At 45.6% G+C, this 26,033-nt stretch overlaps 2 protein-coding genes across 3 annotated transcripts in view; one reads left to right on the top strand and one right to left on the bottom strand.

Annotated features, from left to right (window-relative positions):
• Positions 1-337: 337 nt before the first annotated feature.
• On the top strand, positions 338-18,956 carry LOC115193781 (enoyl-[acyl-carrier-protein] reductase, mitochondrial). Its single transcript, XM_029752766.1, has 10 exons — positions 338-807; positions 13,418-13,515; positions 14,913-15,044; positions 15,261-15,404; positions 15,595-15,697; positions 15,786-15,888; positions 15,989-16,062; positions 16,205-16,265; positions 16,391-16,463; positions 18,285-18,956. Exons 1-10 carry the CDS (start codon positions 653-655, stop codon positions 18,443-18,445), a joined length of 1,104 nt encoding a protein of 367 aa, XP_029608626.1. The 5' UTR covers positions 338-652; the 3' UTR covers positions 18,446-18,956.
• The window catches only part of arhgap18 (Rho GTPase activating protein 18), a 26,140-nt gene continuing 18,679 nt past the window's right edge, over positions 18,573-26,033 (bottom strand). Inside the window, exons 9-15 of one of the 2 annotated variants that reach the window (XM_029752744.1) lie at positions 25,711-25,870; positions 25,453-25,535; positions 25,165-25,371; positions 23,303-23,440; positions 22,707-22,834; positions 20,511-20,593; positions 18,573-19,972 (exon numbers count right to left, since the gene is read on the bottom strand). In XM_029752744.1, the coding sequence (XP_029608604.1) occupies positions 19,881-19,972; positions 20,511-20,593; positions 22,707-22,834; positions 23,303-23,440; positions 25,165-25,371; positions 25,453-25,535; positions 25,711-25,870 (891 nt within the window). In that variant the 3' untranslated portion in view covers positions 18,573-19,880. The remainder of the gene's footprint in view (positions 19,973-20,510; positions 20,594-22,706; positions 22,835-23,302; positions 23,441-25,164; positions 25,372-25,452; positions 25,536-25,710; positions 25,871-26,033) is intronic. The other variant, XM_029752753.1, reaches the window with a different exon arrangement.

The following is a 26,033-nucleotide window of genomic DNA, read 5'->3' as shown; positions in this document are numbered from 1 at the left end:
GACAAGGTATGAAAGCAATCCATGCCTTGGTTTAGTTTCCCTGGCACTGTTTCCAAATATAACGTTTTAGTATTTGTGGCACAAATCACATTCAAGTCATGGTACCGATATTAGCATTTTTTTGTGCATCATGTTCAAATCCTCTTTGAGTGACTTTGTTGAGCTTCACATTCAGATTTGGACATGAGCGAAAAATTATAATATCTGTACCATGACTTGAATGGGATTTGTGCCACAAATGCTAAAACGTTAGCAATTGGAAACCAAATCATACCTTGTACACAGACTTCTTACAGGGTAAGGAAACCAACTGGTAATTTTGTAATTTGTGTGAACTATCCCTTCAATTCAGCTCTACGAATGTCTTCCATGCTATAACAACTTTACCTTTTCCCGACTTTCGTTCATATGAGCTGCATTGGGAATTTACGATTTTTAGAAGGCTGTTACACAATCATGGAGTATTTAGTTTCAGGGTCACCACCACAATGGAGATGAGATACTGGAAAACACATGCTTTATTCACCCTCCCAGTCTATCAGGACTGTCAGGTTTAAGGAAGTGAGATTACTGGGAGGCAGTGTACCGTTAATGCCCAGTGTAGAAGTAAAACTGGTTCATCCATAGTGTGGCCTTTGCTGCATCAATCGTCATGAGGAGGCTTCTGTTCAGACTGACCCAGGAGAGAGTGCTGTCCTTGTGGCAGAGAGAGAGCAGAACCACCCTGGCCCCTGGTGCTCTACGGCAACTCCACTCCTGCTCAGCACTGGTCTACAGAAAGCACGGACATCAGTATGACACAGTCAGGTAAGGGATCACATGATGTTGTCATACCTGTGTGTCGATTGGAAGACATCTGAGAGGGAATTTGAGATGCTCACTGTGAAATTAAAATAGTTCTGCTCAAAACAGATCCTTAAAAGGTTCTTGTTTCAAAGCTCTAAGCAAATGTTCAATTGACTAAGTACAGCACAACACACAAAATCATAGTCACTTTTTCACCAAACCTTATCAGTATTTCATCTAGAAATACATGTTTCACATTGCAATACATGTTCATATAAAGTCATTGCTTTTCACAATGCAATGCTGACATTACTTTCAATATGATTGTCTTCTCATTTGTTAAAATACATTTTACTATTACTTAATCCTTAAAACTTAATTACTTCACTGTTTTTTTATACTACAGATTGAGAACTACATAATGAAAATATATGTTTGTAAAGTATAAACATATAGTATGATATATACTGTAATGTACTATTATAATGACTTATGATTTTAATAGATGTACTCTGCTGTACAATTGAAAACAGCAGTAACTACACATTTGGTCAAATTTAGTTAAGACTGAAATCAGACTCTGTAGTGTCATTTTTATCTTGTGACCATTTATTTTATATTATTCATTTTTGTATGTTTTTTTTCTTGTGACAAAAAGTGTCCTGGTTCAATTATATTCAGTTTCAGAGAAAATGGAGAGTCAAATTTGCAGTAACTACAAAATCCTAGTAAAAACCAAGGCAAATAGCAGTAAAAATAAATAAATAAATACATGTACTGCATGTATGGCTTTGTTCCATTGTGTTTTGACTGCAGTTACTGCAGTTTGCCTTGGTTTTCTATTGGACTCCAAGTTCAGGCATCCCTGATCATGACATACCTTCACACACAGCATGAGACAGCCAAGATAGTTGGATGAACACGTTTAGATTTTAGTGCAGTTTCCTTTTGCGTTACACATCTAGATGTTTAAGGTTGTAGTGGTATTGTTAGAGAGGATAAAGATAAAGATTTTTGTTCGGGCTCCAGGAAGGTATTAACCCTGCCGAAAGGAAAAGAATAGGATAGATAGAGACCCACTACCAGACACACACACATCTGCAGAAGAGACTGAGTGTAGCCTGCAGTGTTGCCAACTCCTCAGTAAGGAAAGTAGCTATTGGCTGTCCTAAAAGTCGCTAGAAGTCGCTAAATGAAGTCATCGCCTAATTTGCATAATTGGCCATGTGCATATAATTGTGATTGACGCTGTAGGAGAGAGGAACAACGTTGTGGGAGAGACAAAAAGTGAGTAAAAAAACACCCTAAATATGTTTAGAACTACAAATGAGCAAGCTGCAGAGAGTGGCACACACAGCGAATAAGAACCAGATATTTGTGGCCATACTCCTCCTTCAGCACTTTATGGACCCCATTGTTAATTCCCGTCATAACAGAGGCATTGTCAGTCCCTATCCCCATGTCACGTCCTGACCAGTAATAGGGGTTATTTTGTTATTGTAGTTTGGTCAGGACGTGGCAGGGGGTATTTGTTTAATGTGGGTTCAGGGTGGTTGTGTGTTTAGTAGGGTGTTTGATTTATTATTCCGGGTTTTGGGCAATGTTCTATGGTTATGTATTTCTATGTTTAGTCTAGTATTTTGTATTTCTATGCTTAGTTAATTGGGGATTGGACTCTCAATTGGAGGCAGGTGTTTTCTAGTTGCCTCTGATTGAGGGTCCTATATATAGGTATGTGTTTGTTTTAGTGTTTTGTGGGAGATTGTGCTGTGTATAGCTTTGTTGCCTTACCGGCCTGTTATTCGTCGTTGTGTTTTTGTTGTGTACGTGTTTGTTTTGGTTCACCTTCTTTGTCCGATTAATAAAAGAAGATGAGTGCACATTTCCCCGCTGCGTCTTGGTCCACTTTACCCTACGACAACCGTGACAGAATCTCCCACCAACCAAGGACCAAGCAGCGGGGTAAGGAGCAACGAGAGAATTATATAGACTATTGGGAGTTTTAGACGTGGGAAGAGATTTTGGCCGGAGAGGGCCCATGGAGGAAGTCTGGTGAAGACCGGGAACGCTACTGGGGAATACGTCTGGCTAGGAAGCCGGAGAGGCACCCCCAATAAATTTTTTTGGGGGGGCACACGGGTAGTTTGGCTGGGCCAGGCAGTAGACCTAAGCCAGCTCCCCGTGCTTTTTATGGGAAGCAGGTGGAGAAGAGAGCGCCGGAGTATGCGGAAGTGCGCACGATCTCGCCCATACGCACGCACAGTCCGGTGCGAGTGATCCCAGCCCCTCGCAAGTGTCGTGCTAGAGTGGGCATCCAGCCTGGAGGGAGGATGCCTGCGCAGCGCATCTGGTCACCGGTGCGCCTCCTAGGTCCAGGCTACCCTCCGCCCGCTCTATGCACGGCAACCATCAGGCCCCTGCACAGCCCAGTTCGCCCTGTGCCAGCACTTCGCTTGTGCAGGGCTACTAGTTCCATCCAGCCAGGACGGGTTGTGCAGGAGGTGCGATCGAGACCGCCAGTGCGTCTCCACGGCCCGGTATATCCAGTACCAGCACCACGCACTAGGCTTCCAGTGCATCAGCCCAGTCCAGGATGTATTGTTCCCGCTCCTCGCACTAGCCTTGAAGTGCGTGCCTCCAGTCTGATACCTCCAGTACCAGCACCACGCACTAGGCTTCCAGTGCGTCAGCCCAGTCCAGTACGTCCTGTTCCCGCTCCTCGCACTAGCCTTAGTGTGTGTGTCCCTAGTCTGATACCTCCAGTACCAGCCCCACGCACTAAGCTTCCAGTGCGTCAGCCCAGTCCAGTATGTCCTGTTCCCGCTCCTCGCACTAGCCTTAGTGTGTGTGTTCCTAGTCTGATACCTCCAGTACCAGCCCCACGCACTAAGCTTCCAATGCGTCAGCCCAGTCCAGTACGTCCTGTTCCCGCTCCTCGCACTAGCCTTGGGGTGCGTGTCCCTAGTCTGATACCTCCAGTACCAGTCCCACACACTAGGCTTCCAGTGCATCAGCCCAGTCCAGTACGTCCTGTTCCTGCTCCACGCACTAGCCCTGAGGTGCGTGTCCCCAGTCTGGTACCTCCACTACCAGCCCCACGCATCAGGCTTACAGTGCGTCAGCCCAGTCCCGAGCTTCCGGCGACAGTGCCTCATCCAGAACTTCCGGCAACAGTGCCTCGTCCAGAACTTCCGGCAACAGTGCCTCGTCCAGAACTTCCGGCAACAGTGCCTCGTCCAGAACTTCCGGCAACAGTGCCTCGTCCAGAGTATCCGGCAACAGTGCCTCGTCCAGAGTGTCCGGAACCAAGAGAGACGGCCCACTGTCCGGAACCAGGAGAGTCGCCCTACGGTCCGGAGCTCCCAGAGTCGCCCTACGGTCCGGAACCGAGTGAGTCGCCCTATGGTCCGGAACCGAGTGAGTCGCCCTACGGTCCGGAACCGAGTGAGTCGGCCTACGGTCCGGAACCGAGTGAGTCGGCCTACGGTCCGGAACCGAGTGAGACGGCCTACAGTCCGGAACCGAGTGAGACGGCCTACAGTCCGGAACCGAGTGAGACGGCCTACAGTCCGGCACCGAGTGAGTCTGCCTACAGTCCGGCACCGAGTGAGTCTGCCTACAGTCCGGCACCGAGTGAGTCTGCCTACAGTCCGGCACCGAGTGAGTCTGCCTACAGTCCGGAATCGAGTGAGTCTGCCTACAGTCTGGAGCTTCCAGAGTCGGCTTACAGTCCGGAGCTACCAGAGACACTCTACAGCCCTGAGCATTCAGCAGGGGTGGACAGGTTGGGTGGGGGTAATAGACCTGAGCCTGAGCCACCTCCAGTATAGGTTGGTTGGGGAGGGGGGGGTGTAGCACAGGAGCCGTCGTTGACGGCAGCCACCCTCCCTTCCCTCCCTTTAGTTTAGGGGATTTATTTTTGTTTTGGGGTGATTTTGTTTATTTGTGTGAGGTGCATCCGGGGTCTGCACCTTTGGGGGGGGGGGTACTGTCACGTCCTGACCAGTAATAGGGGTTATTTGTTATTGTAGTTTGGTCAGGACGTGGCAGGGGGTATTTGTTTTATGTGGTTCGGCGTGGTTGTGTGTTTAGTAGGGTGTTTGATTTATTATTCCGGGTTTTGGGCAATGTTCTATGGTTATGTATTTCTATGTTTAGTCTAGTATTTTGTATATCTATGCTTAGTTAATTGGGGATTGGACTCTCAATTGGAGACAGGTGTTTTCTAGTTGCCTCTAATTGAGGGTCCTATATATAGGTATGTGTTTGTTTTAGTGTTTTGTGGGAGATTGTGCTGTGTATAGCTCTGTACCTTATCGGCCTGTTATTTGTGGTTGTTTTTTGTGTACGTATTTATTTTGGTTTACCTTCTTTGTCCATTTAAATAAAAAGAAGATGAGTGCACATTTCCCCGCTGCGTCTTGGTCCACTAAACCCTACGACAACTGTGACACCCCAGGAGTTTCTCTTTTTTAAGACAACACTTCTCGAGGAAAGCCACGACAGCACGGGCTATAGATTTGGCATCTCTTCCCTCCAACTCAACAAGCCCCAGAAATGTTGATACAATTGGCTGCTTGGTGTCACTAAAGTACCTTATCACAACCCCCAGATACTTAGAAACACTTACATCCGTGGACTCATCGAGGAGGAGGCTGAAACGCTGGTCACCCACGTCTGCGACCAACGTTTTCAGAAAGTATGGTGCTAGAACACCATTAATCATTTCTGTGCACTTTGTCCTGTGCATTTTGAAGTGGGTAGCAGCAGTGGAGTCTGAGAAAGGAGCTCTACATGCTTCTCCACTGTGATCACATATGCCAGCATGGAACAGTGTTCAGCGATAGCTAATGCCATGGTGGCCTCAGCCTTTTTTGCAGAGTACATTTTTTTTACCATAAATGGCAGCTTGTTTTGGGTGGAACTGTTATAAGGCTTTGCCTTTTGAGTATGTTTTTCAGTTGTCATGTGTTTTTTTCTTAACAAAGTTTGGCGTAGAAATCAGCCTTACAATACAGGCAGTATGCCCGTGTATCATCTCCAATAAACGGATTTAACCAGCCTTTGAATTCAGGGTTTGATTCCCACTCCTTTATTTTTGAGTGTACAGTTTAGACTGAGACATGATGAGCTAGCCAGCTAGATGTTTAGCTTATGTCACAGAGAGGCACACACACAGTGGACAAGGTGAGTAAGTGACTGAGGCTGTGTGAGTCAAATGCAGTGATTTATTTTTGTGCAGTGATCTATTTTAGACAAAGAACATTTTACATTTACATCCCGCCCTGAATGTAAGCCAGGGCGGGATCAGCCAGCAGCTGCTTCCCGCATGCGCGATTCATTTGCAGTCTGGACGTGGAGGGGTGAACATCTCCTGCTCTGACTGCAGCTGGGAGGGACTGCTGCGCGAGAACTGGGCCGCCTGTGAGTGCTTTGGGACGGCGGTGGGGCCCACGGCAGCACCCGTTGCTCGTCAGAGTGTCCAAAAGTCTCCAATAACACCAGAAAAAGTCGCTAGATTTGTCGCTAGTCGATTTTTGGAAAATGTGTCGCTAGAGGGGTCTGAATACTCGCTAAATATAGCGACAAAGTTGCTAAGTTGCTAAGTTGGCAACACTGCCTGTTTGCCAGGTAGCCAGACACACGTCACAGCACAGGGGTAATCAATAATACCTCATACAATTTTAATGTCAGAGCAATTTAACTGCAACTTCATAGAAGCAATTGACAAGAACCCAGTCATCAACATAAAATTATTTGTAATAATCTGTATTACCTCCCAGGGGAGGAGTGCAAAGGCCTTAAAATAAAAAAAATCTTCTCGGCCAAATGTAAATAGTCCCACACAAAATCAATACAGTTCAAACAACAATAAACAATAACTCTCACGGAAACTCTCTTAACTAAAATGTCACACCAAATACAACTGGCAGGGGACTAACAGTCTAACGACACTAAACATCAAAGGGAGCGCCCTGACAAAAAAAGAAAGTCTGCTGCAGAGTAAAGCACTGGAGCAATAGAGGGGAAGTGAGAGTAAGGGAGAGAGGGGGTGTTCCGAGCAGTTGACTTCAGGCTTGCAATTGCACTTTCTGTCCGTCTGATACACCTGATGGTTTGTTTTTCAAAGCTTCGCAACAATGATGCTACTACTCCATGCGAACAATGACAGGAGCGGTCCCAAAATATTACAACCACAACCTAAAGCGGTAACACCGGCGGATCGACTTTACAACTAAGCAAGCTGAATATAGACTTCTGACTTCTGCAGAGTTCCACACACTGTCAAAATGCGCGCCAACCGAGCGCTTCACACAGAGAGCAGGAGGAGCTCTCTCTATTTCCTCCTTCCTGACTGCTGGTGCGCTCTTAAAGTGGTAGCACGGTGAAGGCTACGTGCAGAATTTCGCCAGGTCATAAGGTGGCCACACACGTCTCCAACTCAGTCATAAAGTTTGCAGATGACACAACAGTGGTAGGCCTATTTACCAACAATGACAAGACAGCCTACAGGGAGGAGGTGAGGGCCCTGGCGGAGTGCTGCCAGGAAAATAACCTCTCCCTCAATGTCAACAAAACGAAGGAGCTGATCGTGGACTTCAGGAGACAGCAGAGGGAGCACACCCCCCATCCCACATCAACGGGGCCCAGTGGAGAGGGTGAAAGCTTCAAGTTCCTTGGCGTGCACATCACTGACAACCTGAAATGGTTTCTCTATACAGACAATAGCGCCTCTTCAACCTCAGGAGGATGAAGAGATGTGGCTTGGCCCCCAAGACTCTCACAAACTTCTACAGATGCACCATTGCGAGCATCCTGTCGGGCTGTATCACCGCCTGGTACGGCAACTGCACCGGCCAAAACCGCAGGGCTCTCCAGAAGGTGGTGCGGTCAGCCCAACGCATCACCAGGGAGACACTGCCTGCCCTCCAGGACATCTACAGCACCCGGTGTCACAGAAAGGCCAAGAAGATCATCAAGGACCTCAGCCACCCGAGCCACAGCCTGTTCACCCCGCTTCCATCTGAAAGGCGGAGACAGTATATGTACATTAAAGCTGGGACCAAGAGACTGAAAAACAGCTTCTATCTCCAGTTAAATAGTCACCACCAGCCGGCCTCTGACCAGTACCCTGCCCTGAACTTTAGTCACTGTTACTAGACGGCTACAACCCGGTACTCAACCCTGCACCTTAGAGACTGCTGCCCTATGTACATAGTCATTGAACACTGGTCACTTTAATAATGTTTACCTACTGTTTTACCCACCTCATATGTACACAGGGTGAACAAAACTTTAGGAAAAACTTTCCATGACATAGACTGACCAGGTGAATCCTTGCGAAAGCTATGATCCCTTATTGATGTCAGCTGTTAAATCCACTTCAATCAATCAATCAAGATGTATTTATAAAGCTTTTTACATCAACCGATTGTCACAAAGATCGTGTACAGAACCCAGCCTAAAACCCCAAAGTGCAAGCAATGCAAATGTAGAAGCACGGTGGCTAGGAAAATCCTAAAGAGGAACCAGGTTCTGAGGGGTGGCCTGTCCTCTTCTGGCTGTGCCGGTGGAGATTATAAGAGTACATGGCCATTAAGGCCAGATCGTTCATCAAGATGTCAAGAGAGGTTATTTTCAAACGTTCATAGAACTAGCATGGTCAAATAATAATCACAGTGGTTATAAAGGGTCCAACAGGCCAGCACTTCAGTAGTAAATATCAGTTGGCTTTTCATAGCCGAGCATGTAGGGAGGGAGAGAGGGAGAGAGGGAGAGAGGGAGAGAGGGAGAGAGAGAATAGGGTAGCACATCCGGTGAAAAGGACAGGGTTCCATAACCGCAGGCAGAACAGTAGAAACTGGATCAGCAGCACGACAAGGTGGACTGGGGATGGGGACAGCCAGGAGTCATCAGGCCAGGTAGTCCTGAGGCATGGTCCTAGGGCTCAGCTCCTTCGGGAGGAGTGAGAGAGAGATGGGGGAATTAGAGGGCTATTACTTAAGATCACACAGGACACCAGATAATACAGGAGAAAAACACCAGGTAGGACAGAATGACTGTAGCCCTCAGGCACATAGACAATTGGAACATAGATGCTGGAGACTGAGACAGGGGGGTCGGGGGACACTGTGGCCCTGTCTGAAGATACCCCTGGATAGGGCCAACCAGGCAGGATAAAACCCCACCCACTTTGTCAAAGTATAACCCCCACAACACCAGAGGGATATCAACAGACCACAAACTTACTACCATGAGACGAGGCAGAGAAGATCTCCCCCACCACACGAGCCCAAGGGGGCACAAGACCGGACAGGAAGATAACATCAGTGGCTCAACCCACTCAAGTCGAGTTTGCCTTGCCCCCCAAAAAAATCCCAGGTGCATAAACATTGAGAATATTTATTGTAATGTCGATGAGAGCCTATGGCCAAATTTTCCAAGGCCTCCCATGTCTCCTCCGCGCGCCTGAATCGGTCATCCACCACAGGAGCCTCGGTCTGACCCTGATGCCACGGCGCCAGAACCGGCTGGTACCCCAATACGCACTGTAAGGGGGAGAGGTTAGTGGAGGAGTGGCGAAGCGAGTTCTGCGCCATCTCGGCCCAGGGCACGAACGTCGCCCACTCCCCCGGCCGGTCCTGGCAATAGGACCGCAGAAACCTGCTCACATCCTGGTTGACTCTCTCTACCTGCCCGTTACTCTCGGGGTGAAAACCCGAGGTGAGGCTGATCGAGACCCCAGACGTTCCATGAACGCCTTCCAGACTCTCTACGTAAATTGGGTACCCCGATCAGACACTATATCCTCAGGCACCCCGTAGTGCCGGAAGACGTGAGTAAACAGGGCTTCTTCAGTCTGTAGGGTCGTAGGAAGACCGGGCAGAGGGAGGACACGACAGGACTTAGAGAAATGATCCACAACGACCAGGATTGTAGTGTTTCCCTGTGAAAGAGGAAGATCGGTTAGGAAATCCACTGACAGGTGTGACCAAAGTCGTTGTGGAACGGGTAAGGCATGTAGCTTACCTCTGGGCAGGTATCTCGGAGCCTTATACTGGGCACACACTGAGCAGGAGGAAACATAAACCCTCACGTCCTTTGCCAAGGTGGGCCACCAGTACTTCCCAGTCAGACAGCGCACCGTCCGACCGATCCCCGGATGACGAGAGGAGGGTGACGTGTGGGCCCAATAGATCAACTGGTCACGGACAGCAGATGGAACATACATACGACCAAAGGGACACTGGAGGGGAGCGGGCTCTGTACGCAACGCCTGCTCAATGTCCGCATCCAGCTCCCACATGACCGACGCTACCAGGCAGGAGTATGGGGAGTCTGATCCAAGGGCCGCTCCTCTGTGTCATACAGTGCGTCTGCCTTCATATTCTGGAAACCTGGTCTGTAGCACAGGATAAACACAAAACGGATAAAGAACATGGCCCACCTTGCCTGACGAGGATTCAGTCTCCTCGCTGCCCGGATGTACTCCAGGTTGCGGTGGTCAGTCCAGATGAGGAAAGGGTGTTTAGCCCCCTCAAGCCAATGTCCCCATGCCTTCAACGCTTTAACCACAGCCAACAACTCCCGGTCCCCCACATCATAGTTATGCTCTGCCGGGCTGAGCTTCTTCGAGAAGAAAGCACAGGAGCGGAGTTTCAGTGGCGTACCCGAGCGCTGTGAGAGCACGGCTCCTATCCCAGCCTCGGACATGTCCACCTCCACTATGAACGCCAAAGAGAGATCCGGATGGGCCAGCACGGGAGCCAAAGTAAACAGAGCTCTTAGCTGCCCAAAAGCACTGTCCGCCTCAGCCGACCACTGCAACCGTACAGGACCCCCCTTCAGCAGTGAGGTAATGAGAGTAGCCACCTGGCCAAAACCCCGGATAAATCTCCGGTAGTAATTGGCAAACCCTAAAAATCGCTGCACCTCCTTTACCGTGGTGGGAGTCGGCCAATTACGCACGGCTGCAAAACGGTCACTCTCCATCTCCACCCCTGATGTGGAAATGCGATACCCTAGGAAGGAGACGGCCTGCTGAAAGAACAGGCATTTCTTGGCCTTGACGTACAGGTCATGCTCCAACAGTCGTCCAAGTACCCTGCACAACAAGGACACATGCTCGGCGCGTGTAGCGAAGTATATCAGAATGTCATCAATATACACCACTACACCCTGCCCATGCAGGTCCCTGAAAATCTCATCTACAAAGGATTGGAAAACTGATGGAGCATTCATCAACCCGTACGGCATGACGAGGTACTCATAATGCCCTGTGGTGGTACTAAACGCTGTCTTCCACTCGTCTCCCTCCCGGATACGCACCAGGTTATACGCACTCCTGAGATCCAGTTTACTGAAGAAGCGCGCCCCATGCATTGACTCAATCGCCGTGGTGATAAGAGGTAGCGGGTAACTGTACCTTACCGTGACTTGATTGAGACCTCTATAGTCAATGCACGGGCGCAGACCTCCATCCTTCTTCTTCACAAAAAACAAACTCAAGGAGGCGGGTGAAGTGGAGGACCGAATGTACCCCTGACGCAGGGATTCAGAGACATATGTCTCCATAGCCACCAGGGGATGCGACAGGGGATACACGTGACTCCTGGGAAACGCAGTGTCTGCCAGGAGATTTATCACACAATCACCCCATCGATGAGGTGGTACTTGAGTAGCCTTTTTTTACGGAAGGCGAGAGCCAAATCGGCATATTCTGGGGGGATGCAAACGGTGGAGACCTGGTCTGGACTTTCCACCGTGGTAGCACCAACGGAAACCCCTACACACCTCCCCGAGCACTCTCGCGACCACACCGTGAGAGCCCTCTGTTGCCAGGAAATGGTGGGGTTATGATGAGCCAACCAGGGAAGGCCTAGTACCACGGAAAACGCAGGAGAGTGAATGAGGAAGAGACTGATTCTCTCCTCGTGACCCCTGATTAGCCCAGACCCTAATGGTTGACTATCCACAGCGTGTACCGGGAAAGGTCTAACTACAGGAATAATGGGGATCCCTAAACTAAGGGCTAACGCTCTGTCTATAAAATTCCCAGCTGCTCCTGAATCGATGAGCACCTTATGCTGGGAATGCGGGGAAAACTCAGGGAAACAAACAGGTACAAACAGGTGGTCAACAGAGGACTCTGGATGAGTGTGGTGCAGACTCACCTGGGGTGACGCCAGAGTGCCCTGCCTGCTGCCTCGACTCCCAGAGGGACCGACACGGCACTGACCGGCAGTGTGCTCTCTGCGGCCACAGATGGTGCACGTGATGGCCCCTCCTCCAGCCTCCCTACGCGCATCCCCTCCCAACTCCATGGGCACCGGAGCGGGGGTGCTGGAAGATGGAACCGACAGAGCCCCCTCTGGACGTCTGCGGGTGACCAGCAGGTTATCCAACCGGATGGACAAATCCACCAGTTGGTCAAAGGTGATGGTGGCATCCCTGCAGGCCAGCTCACGTCGGACATCCTCACGCAGGCTGCATCGATAGTGGTCGATGAGGGCCCTGTCATTCCAGCCTGCTCCGGCGGCCAAGGTCCGGAATTCCAGGGCGAACTCCTGGACGCTCCTCGTCCCCTGCTTTAAATGGAAGAGCCGTTCCATTTCACTCCTTGAAGTGGTCCAATGCCGCGTCACCTTCTCCCCACACGGCGTTTGCCCACTCCAGAGCTCTCCCCGAGAGTCATGAGACGAGGGCGGACACTCTCTCCCTTCCCGAGGGAGCTGGGTGAACGGTGGCCAGGTAGAGGTCCAGTTGTAATAGGAACCCCTGGCACTGTGCTGCCGTCCCATTATACTCTCTGGGAAGGGAGAGACGCATCCCACTGGGACTCGCTCCGGCCGGGACGGGTAGAGGTAACCCCGGTTGTGCTGGTCGAGGCACTGGAGAGACTTCCTGTCTCTCCCAGCGGTCCATGGTCTGGACAACGCGATCCATCTTGGCACCAAGATGATGTAACATTGCAGAGTGTTCCTGGACACACTCCTCGACTCCTCTAACCGGGGTACCTGCTCCTGCTGACTCCATGGTACGTGTGAAATTCTGTTAAGGGTGTGTACTGGAGGCGAAGTCAGGTGCAGGAGAGCAGAGTGTAGTTAACAGGCGCACTTTTTATTCCGGTTCAAACGAAAGCACATAAGTACATATAACGTGCCCAAAACACGGAACATAAACAAAAGTCTGGCGTGTAACAATACCCACATAACATCAAAACAATTTCACACAAAGACATGGAGGGGAACAGAGGACTAAATACATTCAGTGTGATTAGGGAATGAAAACCAGGTGTGTATGGAACAAGACAAAACAAATGGGAATATGAAAAATGGAGCGGCAATGTCTAGAAAGCCGGTGACGTCGATCGCCGAACGCCGCCCGAACAAGGAGAGGAGCCGACTTCGGCGGAAGTCGTGACAAAAATAGCCCCAAAGTGAATTGAAAAATATATAAAAAGATTGTCAAAGACATTATGGCCATGTGCTGTTTCCCCAGTTTTAACTCTTTATCATTGCTACCTAACTGTAGCTGGAAACGTTTCCTCAATATGAATAAAGAAACACATAAACATCAATGTGGATGGCAATTTCTAATTTACATGATTGTGTTATTGTCCATATAATAGAATGGAGGAGATGTCCTTGCCAGCCCTGGGTCAACACAGTGTCAGACTGAGGATGTTGGCAGCACCAGTGAATCCAGCTGATATTAACATGCTACAAGGTAACATTCATACTGCATGAATCAATAGTACATGATAGATAGTCAGTTAATCAAGACTGTATCTTTAAGATATTTGGTAACACTTCATAATAACTAAGAATAAAGCATGTAGAGGTGGTTGAACAGGGCTAGGGTTACATTAGGCTTATGTCCACATCCCGGTTCAACCCCAGCCTCAACCCTAACCCTAGCTTCATGTCCACATACAGGTTCAACCCTAACCCCAGCCTCAACCACAACCCTAACCCTAGCTTCATGTCCACATACAGGTTCAACCCTAAACCCAGCCTCCACCACAACCCTAACCCTAGCTTCATGTCCACATACAGGTTCAACCCTAACCCCAGCCTCAACCACAACCCTAACCCTAGCTTCATGTCCACATACAGGTTCAACCCTAACCCCAGCCTCAACCACAACCCTAACCCTAGCTTCATGTCCACATACAGGTTCAACCCTAACCCCAGCCTCAACCACAACCCTAACCCTAGCTTCATGTCCACATACAGGTTCAACCCTAACCCCAGCCTCAACCACAACCCTTCATGTTGAGATCCCGGTTCAACCCTAACCCCAGCCTCAACCACAACCCTAACCCTAGCCTCAACCACAACCCTAACCCTACCTTCATGTTGAGATCCCGATTCAACCCTAACCCCAGCCTCAACCACAACACTAACCCTAGTTTCATGTCCATGTCCCAGTTCAAACCTAACCCCAGTCTCAACCACAACCCTAACCCCAGCCTCTACCACAACCCTAACCCTACCTTCATGTTGAGATCCCGATTCAACCCTAACCCCAGCCTCAACCACAACACTAACCTTAGCTTCATGTCCATGTCCCAGTTCAAACCTAAGCCCAGCCTCAACCACAACCCTAACCCCAGCCTCAACCACAACCCTAACCCTACCTTCATGTTGAGATCCTGATTCAACCCTAACCCCAGCCTCAACCACAACACTAACCCTAGCTTCATGTCCATGTCCCAGTTCAAACCTAACCCCAGCCTCAACCACAACCCTAACCCCAGCCTCAACCACAACCCTAACCCTAGCTTCATGTCCACATCCCGGTTCAACCCTAACCCCAGCCTCAACCACAACCCTAACCCCAGCCTCAACCACAACCCTAACCCTAGCTTCATGTCCATATCCCGGTTCAACCCTAACCCCAGCCTCAACCACAACCCTAAATTTGGCATAACCTTGGTTTATCCTACTTATTATCCTACTTTTCCTTTTGCACCCATAAGGTGCTGGAGTCTGGCTCCGGTTACCTCGTGTTACCATAGATTCTCTCTAGACATTCAGTTCGCCTCCCACTGGTGTTGCCTTGGGGTCGGGTTTTCAAGACTACACAGGGTATAAAACAGTTATTTGCATTGTAATCCACAGGCACATACCCGATCCTTCCAGTGTTTCCTGCTGTGGGTGGGAATGAGGGAGTGGGGGAGGTGGTGGAGGTTGGTAGGAAGGTCACCTCTCTGAGACCAGGAGACTGGGCCATACCATGGGATGCCGGCTTTGGTGAGAAAACAGTACATCAGTACTACAGTACATTCCTCTTCTGTCTATAAAACCACAGTGGTGGGAGGGCCATGTGGATACCTTCGGTTTTACCCTGACCAAGACCTAGTGATAAGAAATGATTGAGACAAGAGTCTCAAACTACTTGTTGTATTTGTGTTGTGGGACATGACATCATCATTGTGAGACAGCGTTTGGGTGGGGTTCTGTTTAAAGGTACATGGAGGACAGAGGCAGTGTGTGAGGCTGATGACCTTCTCCAGGTCCCCAAGGACATCCCTCTGCTGGGGGCTGCTACCATTGGGGTGAACCCCTGCACTGCCTACAGGATGCTGCAGGACTTTGTTACACTCAAACCAGGTAGACAACAGTAGTTCGATAAACATTATTTATGTGGGACACTGTCCTTTTGGTCCATTCTTGTTGCCTGTACAAGCTACTGTTACTCAAGTGTGAAACTTTTGATGAAATGGTGCTTTATAAGCAGTAAACAAGTATTAACTCATGAATAAATAATTACTTCATTCAATCATTTATTCATTGTTTGCAGGGGCCACTGTGATACAGAATGGATCCAACAGTGCAGTGGGTCAGGCTGTCATTCAAATAGCTGCTGCCTTGGGGGTGAAGACCATCAACGTCATCAGAGACAGGTGGGGACTCTGTCTAGTATCGACCCAGAACATAACAATAGTATTCATATTCAAATTCAATGAGTACATTTTTCATGTTTTCTCTCAGACCCAATAGACAAGAGTTGGAGGAGGAACTAAAATCGATGGGAGCTGATTTTGTTATCACTGAAGAAGAGCTGCAATGTCTGGGTCTGGATAACGTAATTCAGGTAAGAGAATAGATACACCATCAAATGTATGATGAGATTAGAGGTATTGGCTTCGTTCCAACAGTCAATTGTAGACTACACTAATGTATTGCCATTTTAGGAGCTCCCAAAGCCCATCCTGGGTTTGAACTGTGTGGGAGGCCGGAGTGGTGGACTTGTCCTCTCTAGTCTTTGGTAGGTTTCTGAGGGGGGTTTCTAGCCAAAATCTTTACTGCAACATGGTCTGCATAAATAATGTAATCCATCATGTTAATTTAGGCTTTGAAAGGACTGATTCTCTGTGAAAGCTAATCCCTCTTTTTGAATGCCCTCACAGTGATGGGGCAACATTAGTGACATATGGTGGGATGGCCAAAAAGCCTCTCCAGATTCCAGCTGTGAGTTCATATTTGTTGTTCAACATAATCGCAAATGATTCTCAAATTGCACTGTAAATTGCACCATATGTAACCTTGCTGACAGCACATTCTTGACATTTCTGTTTTATTTGACTCTCGAAAAGAAATCACTCATTTTTAAGAATATAACATTACAAGGATTCTGGATGACGCAGTGGAAAAGAAGCAACAGTAAAGGTAAACTTGCTGCACAAAGCTCACTCACTTTAACCCTCTAGTGTACACTTTATCCAACTTTCAAAGACTGAACCATGTCGCCATGTGGAAAATAATCATGAAAAACAAATAAGAATCTTGTGTGGCAGAAGAAAATAATGATTACAAAAATCGAATAATGAATGTAATTAAATAGTATCTGGTAAGATTTTGTATATTTGTCCTTATATGTCAATGGTGTATTTGTATATGTGTTGACTTACAGTATATTCCTTATATGACATACACAATTGAATACATGATTGGGACATATTTGAGGCAGAATATATTAATTATATCAGTCATCTATGAATATTATAATAAAAGTGTGTATGTTCTGACAATGTAACCTCGACAAAATGAATTATTTCCATATAGGTTTCACATTGTTTTTATAAGTCAAAAACATGAGCATTACTATACATTTTCAGGTTTGAGTTTTCATGGTTAAGGCTGGGCAGCACCACCTACTGGATAGTTGATTTATATACAGCTATGCCCTTGGTCTTCCATTCATGGTTTTAACCAAAGCCAGCCAAGCTTTGATATTTGTCACTAGCTAGGTTTCCATCCAATTTGCAACAGCTTTTCATGCGAACATTCAAAAATCTCTATAAAACAATATGCGCATTTTCGCACCACATCAAAGTGACTTTTTTTGTGGATAAAATGCGGTGCGTGATGACGTAGTGCACATAAAAATAACTTTTGCTGTTAAATTCCCATGTACCAAATGAAAAATACTATTTAAATGGGTTTCACATCGCATTTTTAACTAAACTGATGGTTTTGTCACAAAAACTGTTGCGTTATATAGCGAATATGCCCACTCCGGTCTTGGTACCTGCGCTCTAGCCAACAGCTTGCAGATACAGTGCGGGAAGGCTACCTTCATTGAGAATATTATGGATAAGAGCGATATTATTTGTATTTGTAAAACGGTAGTCAAACACCGATCATCATGTCACCAGAATAAGACCCTCGATATTTATTGGAAAGGAGCATCAAGCTCATGATTTATTTAATCTGATCCTAATAAACTGCATGTTTTCCCGAGTCGTAGTGGGAGGACCACAGAACATATCCTCGCGTGGCTTCAAGTTTATTTCGATATGACGGTTATTATATCAATATAGGCGTTTCCACCGCCATTTTTCGCATAATTAATTTGACCAAAACAAAAAGATCCCATCATGTCGAACGAACAAATTGTCGGCATTTATAAAATTGTACCGGCATTTCATGTGTCCGTCAGCCCGGTCGTGACTTTTTTCATGTGTCAGGTAATTCATTCTCATGAAATGGTTGAATGGAAACCTGGATACTGCTACCAATGTGCTGTTGTGAGAATGATTGAGGCATCTCCACTTAATAACGAAATTGATTCACTGCTTCTATAGAAGTAATTCCTCCTTCTCCTCCCCCTCTTTAGCTCTCTACTCCTCATCCTCCTCTCCTTCTTCAACCAACTCCATCCTCTCCCTTTCCACCTACTCATGGCAGACTTTCTTTCTTTAATAAGTGATGTGAGACAGTGGTATTCAAGAGCTTTGAAATGTGTATGTCCTATGTATGAGACCTTAGATGGCTTAGCTTGTCTCTTATGTTTGTATAAACAACACATGCAACATTTCTGCTATGTCTAAATGTTGATATGTCAGATATTACAAGAACCTATGAATCTTCTCAGTGTATTTGCTGCCATATGTATTACTTACAAGTTCCAGGTAGAACAGCAGAATATTGTTTAATTCATGTATATATTTTCCATATGGGTGAGTTGTGTCTCTCTGTGCCCTGCAGATGTGATGCAGCTACAGGCCATGGTGACCTCTGTGTGTGATCTAGTGATGTCTGGCCAGCTCCAGCCACCTCATTGTGTCCAAGTTCCCTTCCACCACTACAGCCAAGCCCTCCAGGCCACCGTACAGGCGCATCAAAGGAAACATGTACTACTCCTGTAGTCACAAGCAAAACAAAAACAGTATCCTCCTTCGGGGGAACTTTTTAATTTTGCTTTCTTTTGTCATTTTTTTATTTATCTGCGTCTGTTGCATTATACCAAATGAGCACACACACCAAAAAGGAGTAATTATGCAATTATTTACAAAATGTTTAGTGGTCATTTTAGAAGCTGTAGAACATATAGTATACAACAACAAAAAGGGACATCTTTCAACAGCCGTATTTACAGTATAAAGCACAACATAAGGACAGGGAGAGGGTATACAAATCACATCGTTTAGCACAGTTCATACAGCACAGTCATATCTGTGGTTATATCATTTTTGCTTTCTAAATTGAAATGTTCAGACATACACTTTTAAAATGATTTTAAACCGTTTCCTCCATCGAAAGTATCTTTTGAGAACCACACTTTAATGTTATTAGGAAGCGACCTGAAATGCTAGTTTAGGACCACGGCTTGAGAACGGATGTTAACAAACACCTTTAAATAAATGGACTTTAACGCCACCCCTTTGATTCTCATTGGCTGTCTCTTTCACTGGTCATATTCTGTCTACATGGTCAACATGAAATGGACAGAAGTCACAGTGGAGAGGGATTGCTCAGGAGGGACCCCACAGATAAGTGCCTAATAGCAAACTGGGGCTAGAATACCCTCTATGAGAACTAAGGAGTGTTATATCACTAACCACTTCAGCTCACCCTACATTATGATTTGGCAGTGAATTTAAAAGTAGTAACAGGGAAGAATTGTTTTGAAATGTCACAACACTAGTGACTTGTCTATTTATCTGCAATATTGAGCACTGCCATTGCTGATTACAGACGTCGCTGGGCAGTATTTGGGTGAAATGGAATGAGTCAATGAATATAACCTTTACAAAGAACTACAGTAAAACACAATTTGAGTTAGGGGAGGCATGCACTCACCATCTTACAAGGGAGAATGAGCTACAGAGTAAAATAAATCATATTAGTGTTTCTAATTAGAGCTTGCATGTCTATTATTTCATGTAAATACAATGTTGTCTGACAAACTTGTCATTTTTATACCCATTATAATACTACTGTTTTCTTGGCTTTTGACCATTTACTGTATTGATCATTACGATCAACTAATCCAGGACCTTGATGGTATAGTAAATTGCCCTCATCATCATCATCATCAACACACAGACCTATCACAGATTATTGTTCAGTGGCTCACCTCAGTCACAACTGTCCATCTCCTCATGCGTTGACAGTTGAACTTCCAGTAGCATTCTAAAACTACAACCCCACAAACGACAACAACATTAACACTGTAATACCTTGTCCTTTGGTCCAGTGGTCAGCCTTAACATTAGCATGTCATGGTGAAGTAGACAGAAAACAGTTTCTCTTGCGGTACCCCCGTCCGTTCTCCTTGCAGGGTGTGAGCAGTCAGATATCCTATCTCTGGATGCACTTGATGAACCACTCTGCACTGGGGTTGAGCTCCAACAGGTCTTTCATATAGGTCTCCTCATCCAGGCAGCGCTCCTCTGTTCAGGAACAACACACAGCAAAGAACTAAAATCAGGTCACGTCTGACATACAGACAGGATCTAGGATCTTAAATTTGGTCACCCTGTTGCATGAGGAAATTCAAAACTTGTAGTGTATTTGAGGTTTAAAAAGAGGCTTCTGGAGTTTGTAATTCCTACTTTGACATTTCTGATTTGATTTTCCCTGTATCAACCCCTACAAAAGTCCACTAATTATAATACTCATAATAATTCACATTTCCTGTTGCTGCATTTTCCTGTTGTAGCAAACTGGCTCCAATTAAGGGGAGGTGGGATTTGAACCATGTCCTTAAAACATCTTTAATGACTTACTGGATGGTACTACTATGAATTTACAGCAGAATATGGTCTGAATACAGTCTACTGCAGGATGTTGACATTTTGCTTTTCTCCCCCCCCCCCCTTTTTCTTTTTTACAGATAATACTTTGTAATAGAATCATCCCTTTTGAGAAACTAGAAATGCCACCTAAGATATATGAGATGGTTTGTGTGTTAAATGACTTTGTACTTACGGATATTCCCTCCGATTTCATAAAGGCACAGATCTTCTCTCTTCACAGACACAGAGCTAGAACACACACACACAGACAACATACTGAGGGATAAACAAAAAAACCAAATTACAAATAGAGTAACATTCCAAAACAGTTGAGTTTTATACTTCCCTACAAAGGCAAAATGCAGTAACTACACTTTTGGTCAAAATTTAGTTAAGACTGAAATCAGGTTTTCTAGTATCTGTTTAATCTTGTGACCAAGTGTTCTGGTTCAATTATGTTCCGTTTCAGAGAAAATGGAGTGTGACATTTGCAGTAACTACAAAATCCAAGTAAAAACCAAGGCAAACAGCAGTAAGTGAAGTTACTGCACTTTGGCTTTGTGCCACCATGTTTTCACTGCAAAGAGCAGTAACTACGCAAACAGGGAAACTGAGAAAAATGGATTTAATGTTTATTTGCTGTCCAGCCAAATATGTCATCGGTAGATAAGCGATAATGCACTGATGTATTATCTTATTATTAATTCATTTTTTCTGCATTTCAACCATGACCCCTGATTTGACCTATGACCCAAGTCAAATAAATGACCATACAAAGTCAAACAGGAAAAACAACAAAAAAGGTGGATAAACACATTTAGATTGTAGATACTACACTTTGCCTTTGCATTACCCATATAGTTGTTTAAAGTCATACAAAAGGCAGAGTGCAGTATCTGCATTTTAGGGGTCATACAGTGAGCTCCAAAAGTATTGGAACAGTGACCCATTTTTTGTTGTTGGTACTCTGTACTCCAGCACTTTGAAGCGCAGACTATCTGATTTCATTTGAGGGTATTTTCATCCATATCGGGTGAACCATTTAGAAATACATTTTTGTACATAGTCTCCCCATTTTAGGGTACCAAAAGTATTGGGACAAATATCATACCCCCCCAAAAAAATGCTAACTTCCCCTGTTATTATAATGATGAGAGGTTAGCATGTCTTGGGGGTATGGTATTAGTGCATCTGTAACTTTCTCACGATTCATTCAGGATTATCCGTAATCATAGTAGCATCCACATACATGTAGAAGTGTTTAGAAACATATTCTATTCTTATTTACAATAAAAGTGCCTCCAAAATGACACAATACATTATTTACCATTCACTTCTATTGGGCACAAAATAATCAAAATAAACCAAAACAAACAGCAAATGCATCCAACAAGCTTGATGTAGTCATTGCGTGCTATGAATATGGGACAAAATACTTACCTTTACACTACTTTAATTCACATAAGTGAATTTGTTCCAATACGCATGGTCAACTATGTACAACAACTATGTACAACAAGTGCAGCAATTTCTAAATGGTTCACCAGTTATGGATAAAAATACCCTGAAATTAAAGCTGACAGTCTGCACTTTAACCTCAGTCATCGTCTCATTTCAAATCCAAAGTGCTGGAGTGCAGAGCCAAAACAAAAAAAATGGTCACTGTCCCAATACTTTTGGAGCTCACTGTAGGTCAAATCAAATTACTTCATAATAAGATAATACATCAGTGCATTATCACTTATTTATACAATGGCTGGGTCTAATCCTGGCCATTGATTGGTTAAAACCGCATTCCAGCTGGTGTCTTCCACAAGTTAGTACCGGCTAAATCATCTATGACGTTGAAATGCCTATAGACACTGTTCCATGTGACTGCGCCATCCACTGTCTCATCAGCCCAGCCAGGCAATGTATATACTAGAGCTACACTGTAAAAAGCATCTAGACATTATCTCCCATTTATTTTAGACTAGCATTTGGTTTTCAACAGCAGAGATTTGTAATAACATTGCTGTCTGTCTCGCCGACATTTGCAACATTGAAATTCGATCTCCAACTGTCCTTTGGTAATGAACGTGTCGGGAGTCGGGAGCCAGTCGAAATCATGAAAATCAGCATCGTTTTGCCTTTCTAGGGCAGTATACAAATAAAGAGAAATCAGAGCCACGCCGTGCAGTGTCACAGAAATAACAGTTCCCATGGGCTGCTCAGTTATAACACACCCAGGGTGTAAATGTCTCTGTAGTGTAATTTAACTGCACTCAGAATACCCTGTGTGAGGGAGTGGGCTGAGAGTAATCATTAGGCGACTGCAAGCCTTTGGAGTGTAACGGGATGACAGTAGTGCCCCTCGGAGGACAGGGGGAGGGAGGGGTGTTGTTTTTACCTGTCCTGGCTGAGAAAGCGGCTGAGGACATCAGATGCCTGCAACTCTTCAGTCAGCTGGACAGCCATGGAGACCTTAGAGAACTGAGGGGCTTGGACCCTGATGAAGCCCTGAGAACTACTGTCCACCTGCATGGGGAGAGACAACACAGACATGTCTCAGCTAACCAGCATAATACTAGTGTCGCTACTGTACTCCATACTACACCAATACAAATGTACAGCAGTTATACTTTTATACAAAAAGCATTTATTGAAAATTGCTCTTCAATATAAATATTATTTGAGGAATTCAAATTCTGTTATATTCTGCAATTTCTTCATTGTCATTTTCAAACAATAAAAAAAAACGGAGTTGCAGTTTTACATATTGCCACTAGGTGTCACAGGGGAGCCACTCCCCCTATTTCATCAGTTGAACCAGGAAGCGCAGAAGGCATTTGAGTCGAGTCATTCACATATTCTCCTCTTGATTCATTCAACAGCATGGGTATTGCCCTCAGCTATAACTGCTTTTCAGTACGGTCGCAGAGCCAATTGGAATACCATATACAGGTGCTACAGACAGACACCTTTGTCTGCTACTGCTGCCCTCACCTCAGAGAGGGGTTTCTCGTGTTTCTCTCGCTCATAGGCCATCTTCTTTAGGAGTTTCATCATGGCGCGGTCTTTGCTCATTTTCTTCTGGTTCTCCGTGTTTTGTTTTCTGACTTGATTCATTATGAATTTAGGAATCTGTGAAAAATGTATGACACAATTACAAATTGTGCCATTGAAGAGCCATACCAATTACATACAGTAGCCAGATACATAAAGTACAGGGGCCTCATTTATCAATCATGTGTAGGCACAAATCTGTGCGTAAACCATGCGTGCGATCATTTCCGCGCAAAGTGTGACATTTATCAATAGGAACATTTGCTAGAGTGTCTGTAAATTCACGCACAGCCATGACCATGGGTACGCACAAGTGGTGGAATAAGGAAACTACCTGTCAAGCATAGAATGGGGAAAATATGTCTGAAATTATGAGAGTAATAAATAAATAATTTTCAATTTCATTGTATTTCCAATGTGAATTCATGCAACATATCTTGACAGGCATATCATTTGACCACATCAGTGCATTTGTTACGATAACAATCCATACAAAGTACAGTCATTTGTTAAATTACAGGCACAAAGTTCAAGTGAAACCATTGTCTTTTATAGTATTTTAACAATGGGAAATCGAATGATAGCCTGAGGTTGCTCTGTTGGAGGATTAAGCAATACGCTGCATTTCGCAGAGAGCACGTTTTTAGAGACAGGTGGGACTTTTTTTTCTCTCCATAATGCACAGATTGGATCATCAGATATCGTTTCCCAAAACAAATCTTATAGGATTTTTGCGAGGATTTAAGACCTACTATAAAAAAAAGTAAACAGATGACATTCAGATGCAGATCCAACAGTAGAGGCTTCTGAGGGGAGGACAGACCATAATAATGGCTGGAACAGAGTAAATGGAATCAAACATGGTTTTCATGCGTTTGATACCATTCCGTTCCAGCCATTATTATGAGCCGTCCTCCCTCAGCAGCCTCCACTGACATCCAAGTGCTATCCACCCTCGGGTTTTTTTTTTGGCAACGGGCACTTTTCAGCTGGAGCTTGCCGATCGGCATCTCACAGCCCTCGATGAGCCAATGTTTTGGGATGCAATCATCAGCAAAACAAACCGTAACATACCATTTCCATACATCGTCGCACGACAGGTTGAAGTCAAGAGGGGTTTCTTTGCCATCAATGGGTTCCCAAATACTAACGAAGCAATAGACGGCACCCACGTCGCCGTAAAAGCACCATCCCACAAAGAGTTGTGAACAGAAAAGGCTTCCACGTTTAATGTTCAGGGGATAGGTTATGTGAATGAGGTGGCGCGCACGACTCGTTCATTTTGCAGAACAGTAATGTTGGCCTATACGCCTACAGGAGGGAGTTGAGGACGGATGGCCTACTCATTGGAAGTACATTTGCCATTGCGAAAGAAACTAATTGTCTTAACAGTCTTCTCTTTGTAGCTATGTTTTCATTTTTACTGGTCAAGCCACAGCTGAGCAACCAAATAAAACACTTTGGTTGTACTCAATCTCTGACACTAGCACCTCTACTTCAGTCTCTGAAAATATATATTTTTTCTTTGCTTTTTTGGGTTGCGACGTTATATTTCATGGCACGGCGCTGTATTTCCCCCACAGGCTTTATGATTTTGACTATATCTGGTTAATTAGGGGCGTTTCGAAATTAAAATAGCCAAGGTCGTACATGAGCACTGAGGCTGAGAACAATTGGTATTTATCAATGGTTATCTCCTACCGGTGTGTGTGTGTGTGTATGATGCTTGTATGATTGTTTGTTAAATCACACTTTTTCTATGCATACAAACATTCAAAACTCCATTAGTGACTTGAGCCTACCGTCCAGAGCAGGTTTTGGTATCTGATGAGTAGTCGGACGATGTTGGCGGTCTCCGTGGCCAGGGAGAATTCCTGTTGCTCACTGATCTTGTTGCGGAAGCCTTTAAACATGAAGATGTTTGGAGCCATCACCACGGCAACGTTGTTCAAGGTCATCTTGTTCTGCTCTTTGTGGTCTATGACCCTCTGAAAGAACTCCATCAGCGCCTGAAGCCACCATAAGATACATTACAATGTGTTCAACAGACAACGTGGATAGAGAACTAGCGCAGAGAAAGAGCTATCTACCTTTAGCGTATCACGGCTGGACTCCGGAAGCAGCAGGACCAGCAAGTTGAGAGCCTGCAGCTGCTGCTTCTTAGTGGGCAGTTCTGTAAGTAAGGCAAGCAAACAAAATCACAACCACAATGGGATTGCTTTACTAATCCATAAGTCAACATAAGACAAAACTCAAAACAGAATCGAGATAAAATTCTAAATGAGTATACATACAGTGCACCACTGTATGTATAGAAAGCGTGGTTCATAATGTATAGGGGGACTGACTAAGCACTGCGATGAAGGCGCTGAGGTACTCCACGGTGAGCAGCGGGTGGGGCAGCTCCCTGATGAAGAGCTTGAGCAGGCTGGCTGCATCGTGCTGCTTCAGACTCTCCCATGGGAACAGGCCCTCGTAGAACTTCCCCTCCAGCTCCACACACACCGCCTGCCAGCCGGACACATAGGTCACATGTTAACACACACACACTCTCCCTCTCACACACACAGTCTTGTACAACTAACCTTGTGGGGGTACAAAATCCTATTTTCCCTAAACCTTAACTCCTAACCCCAAAACGTAATTCTAACCCTAACCCCCTAGAAATAGC

Source organism: Salmo trutta, chromosome 1 (genome assembly GCF_901001165.1).
Source record: "Salmo trutta chromosome 1, fSalTru1.1, whole genome shotgun sequence".
Lineage (NCBI taxonomy): Eukaryota > Metazoa > Chordata > Actinopteri > Salmoniformes > Salmonidae > Salmo > Salmo trutta.
This window is presented reverse-complemented; position numbering and strand designations above follow the sequence as displayed.

What these genes read in the sequence shown, in the direction of transcription:
- LOC115193781 (XM_029752766.1), top strand. Translation starts at nt 653, where the DNA reads ATGAGGAGGCTTCTGTTCAGACTGACCCAGGAGAGAGTGCTGTCCTTG. An exon ending in ATCAACGTCATCAGAGACAG is followed by an intron (nt 15,698 to 15,785) that starts GTGGGGACTCTG and finishes GTTTTCTCTCAG; the next exon opens with ACCCAATAGACAAGAGTTGG. An exon ending in AGCCTCTCCAGATTCCAGCT is followed by an intron (nt 16,266 to 16,390) that starts GTGAGTTCATAT and finishes ACTCTCGAAAAG; the next exon opens with AAATCACTCATTTTTAAGAA.